The following is a 9,931-nucleotide window of genomic DNA, read 5'->3' on the forward strand; positions in this document are numbered from 1 at the left end:
GGGCAGGAGCAGTGTGCATCTGTACCAGGCGGTGACACAGCGAATTTCCAGCCTCCAGGTTCATGATGCTGAGTGGACCATTCAGTTTGTCCTTGCTACCCTCTCCAATCCTGGAGGAGTGCAATTTCCCAATAACACAAACTCCCATAACACTATCATAGCCACATCCTCAGAGCATGTGCAGACCAGCTGTCTGGAGTGTTATTCAATCTCTTCCTATCCCAGTCTGCTGTCCCCGCTTCAAGATGTCCACCATTTTTCCTTTGCTAGTTAAGGATCACATCACCTCCACCCTACCTGACACCATAGACCCACTTTACATTGCACTGCAACCTGCCCTATCCCATCTGGACAAGAGGAATACCTATGTAAGAATACTGTTCATTGACTACAGCTCAGCCTTCAACACCATAGTAACCTCCAAGCTCATCATTAAGCTCGGGGCCCTGGGTCTGAACCCCGCCCTGTGCAACTGGGTCATGGACCTCCTGACGGGCCGCCCCCACATGGTGAAGGTAGGAAACAACATCCTCAACACAGGAGCCCCAAAGGGGTGCGTGCTCAGCCCTCTCCTGTACTCCCTGTTTACCCATAACTGCATGGCCAGCAGGCCTCCAGGTTTCAGTAGTAGGATTGCAATCAAGAAGCTGGGACCGCGGAGTGGTGCCAAGAAAATAACTTCTCCCTCAACATCAACAAAACAGCTTATATCTCCCCAAGGCCATCAAACTGTTAAATCAGACAATCATCACTAGCCAGCAGCTCTTCAATCTCAACCCTAAGTCACATTTAAAGCCAGCTAGGGCTGTATCACTGCCTGGTTACTCAACCCTGCACCTTAGAGGTTGCTGTCCTATGTACATAGACATGGAATTACTGGTCACTTTAATAATGGGACACTAGTCACTTTAATAATATTTACATACTGTATTCCAGTCAATGTCATCCTATTCAGCTATTGCTGTATATAGCAAGTATTCAGACCCCTTGACTTTTTCCACATTGTTACTTTACAGCCATATTCTAAAATTGAATGAATCAATTTTTCCCCCTCATCATTCTACACACAATAACCCATGACAAAGCAACTGTCTATATAAGGTCCCACAGTTGACAGTGCATGTCAGAGCAAAAACAAAGCCATGGGGTCGAAGGAATTGTCCATAGAGCTCCGAGAAAGGATTGTGTCGAGGCACAGATCTGCGGAAGGGTACCAAAAAAATGTCTCCAGCACTGAAGGTCCACAAGAACACAGTGGCCTCCGTCATTCTTTAATGGAAGAAGTTTGGAACAACCAAGACTCTTCCTAGAGCTGGCCGCTCGGCCAAAATGAGCAATCGGGGGAGAAGGGCCTTGGTCAGGGAGGTGACCAAGAACCCGATGGTCACTCTGACAAAGCTCCAGAGTTCTTCTGTGGAGATGGGAGAACCTTCCAGAAGGACAACCATCTCTGCAGCAATCCACTCATCAGGTTGTTATGGTGGAGTGGCCTGACAGAAGCCACTCCTCAGTAAAAGGCACACGACAGCCCACTTGGAGTTTGCCAAAAGGCACCGAAAGACTCTCAGAACATGAGAAACAAGATTCTCTTGTCTGATGAAACCAATATTGAATTCTTTGGCCTGAATGTCAAGCATCACATCTGGAGGAAACTGGGCACCATCCCTACAGTGAAGCATGGTGGTGGTAGCATCATGTGGTGGGGATGTTTTTTCAGTGGCAGGGACTGGGTGACTAGTCAAGATCAAGATGAACGGAGCAAAGTACAGAGAGATCCTTGATGAAAACCTGCTCCAGAGCGCTCAGAACCTCAGACTGTGGCAAAGGTCCACCTTCCAAAAGGACAACGACCTTAAGCACACAGCCAAGAAAACGCAGGAGTGGCTTGGAGACAAGTCTTTGAATGTCCTTGAGTTTCCCAGCCAGAGCCCGGACTTGAACCCAATCGAACATCTATTGAGAGACCTGAAAATAGCTGTGCAGCAACTCTCCTCATCCAACCTGATAGAGCTTGAGAGGATCTGCAGAAAACAATGGGAAATACTCCCCAAATACAGGTGTGCCAAGGTTGTAGCGTCATGCCCAAGAAGACTTGAGGCTGTAATCGCTGCCAAATATGCTTCAACAAAGTACTGAGTAAAGGGTCTGAATACTTATGTAAATGTGATCAGTTTATTTGATTTATACAGTTGATAACATTTCTAAAAACTTGTTTTTCCTTTGTCATTATGGTGTATTACCTGTAGATGGGTCAAAAAACTATATTTAATCCATCTTGAATTCAGGCTGTAACAATAAAATGTGGAATAAGTCAAGGGGTATGAAAACATTGACAGATAAACTACATAACTAAAAGTATGTGAACACCTGCTCTTCAAACATGTCATTCCAAAATCATGGGCATTAATATGGAGTTGGTCCCCCCCTTTGCTGCAATAACAATACCCACTCTTCTAGGATGGCTTTCCACTAGATGTTGGAACATTGCTGCAGGGACTTGCTTCCATTCATGCACAAGAGCATTAGTGAGGTCGGGCACTGATTTTGGTCGATTTAACCTGGCTCGCAGTCGGCATTCAAATTCATCCCAAAGGTGTTCGATGGGGTTGACATCCGGGCTCTGTGCAGGCCAGTCAAGTTCTTCCACACTGATCTCGACAAACCATGGACCTTGCTTTGTGCACGGGGGGCATCGTAATGCTGAAACAGGAAAGGGCCTTGCCTAAAACTGTTGCCACAAAGTTGGAAGCACAGAATCGTCTAGAATGTAATTGTATGCTGTAGCATTAAGAATTCCCTTCACTGGAAGGGACCCAGCCCAAACCATGAAAAACAGCTCCAGACCATTATTCCTCCTCCACCCAACTTTAAAGTTGGCACTATGCATTCGGGCAGGTAGCATTCTCCTGGAGTCCACCAAACCCAGATTCGTCCTTCGGACTGCCAGATGGAAACATCACTCCAGAGAACGCATTTCCACTGCTCCAGAGTCCAATGGCGGCAAGCTATACACCACTCCAGCCAACGCTTGGCATTGCACATGGTGATCTTGGGCTTGCCACCATTGGCTGCTCGGCCATGGAAACCCATTTCATTAAGCTCCCGACAAACAGTGTGCTGACGTTGCTTCCTGAGGCAGTTTGGAACTTGGAACAGATGATTTTTACTCGCTACATGCTTCGGCACTTGGCGGTCCCATTCTGTAAGCGTGTGTGGCCTACCACTTCGCAGCTGAGCCGTTGTTGCTCCTAAATGTTTCCACTTCCCAAAAACAGCACTTACAGTTGACCTAGGCAGATCTAGCAGTGCAGAACTAACTTATTGGAAAGGTGGCATCCAATGATGGATTTTATACACCTGTCAGCAACTGGTGTGGCTGAAAATAGCCGAATCCACTAATTTGAAGGGGTGTCCACATACTTTTGTATATGTAGATTGATTGATAGACAATCCCATAATGAACAGACAGGGTATCGTTCAGTTACCGTAACATCGTGACGCCAGATTGCCATGGAAACTACATTACGCTCCCAGTTGAGAGAAAACAGTGCGTGGTTGAACTTCAGTTTGTTTCAGCACCACTGTCTTGTTGGACAGCGATCACGCACGAACCTACAGTTTAGCAAGATAATAACGAATTGTGTCTACGACTCGGAGATCCAATTAAACCTGTTGGATATCACTTATTGTTGTTTTTATCACTATAGTTTGGCTAAGTTCTACCATTTCATTCAGCAGTTAGGTGAGTAGGCTAAAGTCAATTATTTAATTGCATGATCATTGTCATGTTACATTTGATACAGGAATAATTTCGAAATACATAAGGTTTGTGCTTATACAATTTGAATGTAAACGGATCAAACAAATATGTACATTTGATAGGCTAATGATTTGCATTGTCCATGGACGGATTAAACAATAGCAAACAATGTTGGCCAGTGTGTAAATTATACCTAACAACATTGCATCAGGTGAAGACGTGGGAGAAGAGGTGTAGACTAAACTCACCAAAATGTTTTATTTTGTATATTTTATTAGTTTCTGTTCAATAAAATATTTAGCTGTTGTTAAGCATGTTTATGTAGTCTACGTGCGTGGTCTATTCACTGTCCCGTGAGTGTTCACTAGGCTAATAAAAGGTTTGTAAATATTATTTAGGTAAATTGCATAGACTGTGCATACGCGGCATCACGTCGTTGAGTATTTAGTCTAATAAGGATGTAAAATAAAATCTCAAGAGAACAGATTGATAACCTACGCAATATTTTACTTGATCGATTCTGATTATCAACAACTGGACTCTTTGCTTGAAATACCATATTTGTATAGCATAAGTCTCAAATATACAATGGGAATATGTGAGAAGTGGCGATGTTTTTTACACGCATGCAGAAAATCCAGAAGACGCGGCGAGGGGTGCTTTATTCAGTGACTGTATGACTCATACAGTTTTATCTAAAGAGTGGGAGCAGGCGCGCGGGCGAGAAGGGGTTGCACATGAGACTAAAATTCTGCAGCATGAGACTATTATTCCAGTACATGATGGATTCCATAAGAACTGTCCATGCAAACTTTTGGCTCTTGTGGGAAAGTACCAATACATACCCCAGCTGTTGACCTCCCACCACTGTTCATGTTAAATCTGTGTAGGCGACATCAGGCTAATCTTATTTGTGGGATATAATTTCCAAATGTTTACGTAGCCTTATTGATTTGTTTATAGACAGCCAAGAGTATTTTTTATTTAATGAGTTCATTTATCACTAAATTTAAAATACACAAATTAAGCAGTTGAAAATAAAACTATTACCTTTGGATCAGAGGATATTGTGCAAACTAGAACAACAAGGACACGGTTTGCTCATATTACTTCTCTTCTGAGAGGAAGTTCCTAGCTGGTTACCTTCCTGATAAATTTTTCATTTGACATCTTCCACCCCCATGTGTTCATGTGGGTGTAAGGGGGGGGGGGGGGGGGGGTAATGCACATGTGTGACAGTAACTGGCAAGATTTGTGAGTTGGAGGAGGCATCCTACAGCATATTCCATAGATGGTGCCTTGTATCCTGCTGAGGCAGTATCTTATGCTTAGTAGTACCAACACAGCTTTTTTTTCATTTGGAATGGTGCAATCTGTGCCTTTGGTGTCTCTTGTGTTTCAGTGTTGACATTGACATCCCCTGAACTCAATGTGAATGAATGAATGATAGTATTTCTTCACTTGTTGTAAAATGCATTAGAATCTTTCCCATTGAACACACATTTTGTGGCATGAAATTACACAGGTTCTTCTAAATACAATATTGTGTCCTTTTGCAGGTAAACCCAAGATAATGGAGCTCCAAATGGATAGAAGATTCCACAACTTGACCCTGGAGCAAGTCCAGACTCTGGACCAGGTGTTGACAGAGGTGATCCCCATCCACGGCCGAGGGAACTTCCCCACCCTGGAGGTGAGACCCATGGACATCATCCATGTAGTAAAGGACCGGCTGGTGGAGAGGGAGATCAGGGTAAGGGACATCCGCCTCAATGGCTCCACCGCCAGCTATGTGATGGTCAGGGACAACGGCACGGGCTACAGAGACCTGGACATCATCTTTGGAGTGGAGCTGCCCAGACAGGAGGACTTCCAGGTTATCAAGGAGGTGGTGCTGGGCAGCCTGCGTGACCTCCTTCCCCATGGGGTCAACAGACGCAAGATCACCTGCCTCACCATGAAGGAGGCCTACGTACAGAAGATGGTCAAGGTCTTCAATGAGCACGACCGCTGGAGCCTAATCTCACTGTCCAATAACCGGGGTAAGACTGTGGGGCTCAGGTTCGTAAATTCCCTGCGACGACAGTTTGAATTCAGTGTGGACTCCTTCCAGATTATATTGGACCATATGCTGGAGGCATATTGGGAGACTGAGAGGAGGCAAGAGGGTCAGTGTGAGGGATTGGAGTTACACAATGGCAATGTGTTATATCTGGATAGAGGGGAAGAGAAAACTATAATGGAACCCCAGTACCCTTCTGTGAATCTAAAAGAACATAAAGACAATGACTCAATGATGACACACTTCACTGACAGTCTGTGCCACAGTGAAGAGGTTATTGTTCAAAAGGAAGAATCATCGCATCCGATGGATGTGCATGCAACTGGAAAGCAAGAGGAACAGGAAGTGTTAGCGAAAGCAGAGCTTGACCTGGGATCTCTGGAGGATGAGGAAGAGGTAGAAGAGGTGGTGGTGTTAACAGTTGATACAGTAAAAATACAATTTGTTCAGAATACAGATTACCTCTCAGTTATATCCTCCAAAACAATGACAGAAGAGATGGAACCTCTGGTGCCAAATACATCTGTAGACCCTCAAAGTAACACAGAGGAGTCATTGATTTCTGAGTCAAAAGACATCAATCCATCCCCCATGTTGCTCACAGAGAACTCAGCACTGCAACAAGAGCAAGCTCAACTTCAGGTGATACTTCAATCCACATCCCAAGACTGCACTGCTGTCACACAAAACGTACACCTTGAACATTCATTCCTTCCCCCAGCCAAGAAAACCTGTGACACATCCCAGCAAGTTGTACCTGACTTTTGCCCCTCACCTAAATCTCCAAGGAAGATGTCACGAAAGATGAGCAGCACTTCATCACTCCCTGAAAAATGGTCTTTGTTAAAAGATCTGTCAGATCTGACAACACAGCTGTTTGAGCCAATAGAAATACAACCAAATCCCTCTTTAATAGACACTGATCAAGGCCATTATTCATCTTCCTCAGGGTCCAGACAGAGGAACTCAGAGAGCACTAAAACACTCACAGATCACCTTACTCCAGCTGTTTCATCCAAAGATAAAAACACATCACCCCACAACATAGAACAAATAGTCAGGGTGAAATACTCAAAAAAGCCTCCCAACTCAGAAGCTACTCAGGAATCAGTGTCCCTTCAAACCACATGGGACAGAGTCCCAGAGTCTGAGCCTGCTGCTGCTCAGGAACCAGGGCCACCAGAGACAACCATAGTCTTTCCAGGGCCAAGCTCGGCCTTAAAAGACAGGGTCAGCATCACTGTGGTAGCAGAGTGCATGTACGGTGACTTTGAGCAAGCCATGGATCACCTGCGCTTCCGACTCATTGCCACCCATAACCCAGAGGAGATCAGAGGAGGTGGACTTCTGAAGTACAGTGACCTGCTCGTGAGGAACTTCAGGCCAGCCAGTGAGACAGAGATCAAGTCCCTTGAGCGTTACATGTGCTCCCGCTTCTTTATTGACTTTCCTGACCTCAGCGAGCAGCAGCGCAAAATCGAGGCCTACCTGCGCTGCCACTTTATTGGCGATGAGGAGACGGGCAAATATGACTTTCTGATGACCCTGCGTCGGGTGATAGATGATAGTACAGTGTGTTTGATGGGACATGAGCGGAGGCAGACACTCAATATGATCACGGTCCTGGCTCTGAGGGTGCTGGGGGAACAGAATGCCATTCCCAATACTGCCAACATCACCTGCTTCTACCAGCCTGCACCTTACATGGCTGACCCCATATTCAGCAGCTACTACATTCCCCAGGCAGCACAACCCCCCCTCCTTTACCACACCTACCCTTTACATGTCCACATGCAGACCGGCCTGGTGTAGGTCCCAGCATGTGAGTGGGGGAGAGCATGCGGGCTGTGTTCTATATGGTTCTACTCTGTAACCAGAGGCACAAAATAGATTAAAAAAAAGAAAACAGGCTGCATGAGCACAGTTTGTTCAATGCTTTGAAAAGACACTGCCTATGACGTGAGAGACAGTGGACACAGAATAGGGAGGATTGGAGTTCTTTAGATAAAGGCCGGCCACCACGTCATCGTTCAATTTTTTGTTGTTGTTTTGAATGGGAGAGAGAATAGCTGTGAGGGAAAATGTCAGAGGGAAAGAACCGTTTACATGGCTGTTTTAGCTGCATCAGCAGGGCAGGCAGGCAGGCTTTGGCCGTGTTCAAGAGCATAAAATCTGTGATGCATTGTGGGTAAATGTTGACTGAATGATTTACAAATAATAATGAGTAGGTATTTATGATGCAAAATTAGTTGTAGATCAGTCATCAGCACTGTCGGCTACAATGTCAAACAAGTTCTTTGTCACCTTCCTGTGACGGGGGATCCTAGATTGTCAATTAATGAGAAAGTTGTTTAACATCACAGAAATACTGTATGAAGTGTAGACCTAGCATTTCTTATATTATTAACTGGATGGTTTGAGTCCTGAATGCTGATTGGCTGACAGCCATGGTATATCAGACTGTATACTGTGGGGCAAAAATAGTATTTAGTCAGCCACCAATTGTGCAAGTTATCCCACTTAAAAAGATGAGGCCTGTACTTTTCATCATAGGTACACTTCAACTATGACAGAGAAAATGAGAAAAACAAATCCAGAAAATCACATTGTAGGATTTTTTATGAATTTATTTGCAAATTATGGTGGAAAATAAGTATTTGGTCACCTACAAACAAGCAAGATTTCTGGCTTTCACAGACGTGCAACTTCTTCTTTAAGAGGCTCCTCTGTCCTCCACTCGTTACCTGTATTAATGGCACCTGTTTGAACTTATCAGTATAAAAGACACCTGTCCACAACCTCAAACAGTCACAATCCAAACTCCACTATGGCCAAGACCAAAGAGCTGTCAAAGGACACCAGAAACAAAATTGTAGACCTGCACCAGGCTGGGAAGACAATCTGCAATAGGTAAGCAGATTGGTTCGAAGAAATCAACTGTGGGAGCAATTATTAGGAAATGGAAGACATACAAGACCACTGATAATCTCCCTCGATCTGGGGCTCCACGCAAGCTCTCACCCCTAGTGAATGACCTGCAGAGAGCTGGGAACAAAGAAACAAAGCCTACCATCAGTAACACACTACGCTGCCGGGGACTCAAATCCTGCAGTGCCAGACGTGTCCCCCTGCTTAAGCCAGTACATGTCCAGGCCCGTCTGAAGTTTGCTAGAGAGCATTTGGATGATCCAGAAGAAGATTGGGAGAATGTCATATGGTCAGATGAAACCAAAATATAACTTTTTGGTAAAAACTCAACTCGTCGTGTTTTGAGGACAAAGAATGCTGAGTTGCAATTCAAAGAACACCATACCTACTGTGAAGCACGGGGGTGGAAACATCATGCTTTGTTGTTTTTTTCTGCAAATGGACCAGGACGACTGATCCGTGTAAAGGAAAGAATGAATGGGGCCATGTATCGTGAGATTTTGAGTGAAAACCTCCTTCCATCAGCAAGGGCATTGAAGATTAAATGTGGCTGGGTCTTTCAGCATGACAAAGATCCCAAACCCCCCTCCCGGGCAACGAAGGAGTGGCTTCGTAAGAAGCATTTCAAGGTCCTGGAGTGGCCTAGCCAGTCTCCAGATCTCAACCCCATAGAAAATCTTTGGAGGGAGTTGAAAGTCCATGTTGTCCAGCAACAGCCCCAAAACATCACTGCTCTAGAAGGAGATCTGCATGGAGGAATGGGCCAAAATACCAGAAACAGTGTGTGAAAACCTTGTGAAGACTTACAGAAAATGTTTGACCTCTGTTATATACCCTTTGTTGGCAATGACAAAATATTGAGAAACTTTTGTTATTGACCAAATACTTATTTTCCACCATAATTTGCAAATAAATTCATTAAAAATCCTAATGTGATTTTCTGGATTTTTTTTCTCATTTTGTCTGTCATAGTTTAAGTGTACCTATGATGAAAATTACAGGCCTCTCATCTTTTTAAGTGGGAGAACTTGCACAATTGGTGGCTGACTAAATACTTTTTTTGCCCCACTGTAATAGCAATAAGGTACCTCTGGGGTTTGATATATGGCCAATATACCATGGCTAAGGGCTGTGGCCGTGTTGCATCGTGGCTAAGAACAGCCCTTTACCGTGGTATATTG

General features: G+C 44.6%; 1 protein-coding gene across 1 annotated transcript; it reads left to right on the plus strand.

Moving 5' to 3' along the window:
• The first annotated feature begins 5,345 nt into the window (after positions 1-5,345).
• Positions 5,346-7,634, plus strand: LOC115104708 (terminal nucleotidyltransferase 5C-like). Its single transcript, XM_065006822.1, has 2 exons — positions 5,346-5,928; positions 7,048-7,634. Exons 1-2 carry the CDS (start codon positions 5,346-5,348, stop codon positions 7,632-7,634), a joined length of 1,170 nt encoding a protein of 389 aa, XP_064862894.1.
• Positions 7,635-9,931: the final 2,297 nt, after the last annotated feature.

The sequence above is a fragment of the Oncorhynchus nerka genome, linkage group LG22 (assembly GCF_034236695.1).
Source record: "Oncorhynchus nerka isolate Pitt River linkage group LG22, Oner_Uvic_2.0, whole genome shotgun sequence".
Classification (NCBI taxonomy): domain Eukaryota; kingdom Metazoa; phylum Chordata; class Actinopteri; order Salmoniformes; family Salmonidae; genus Oncorhynchus; species Oncorhynchus nerka.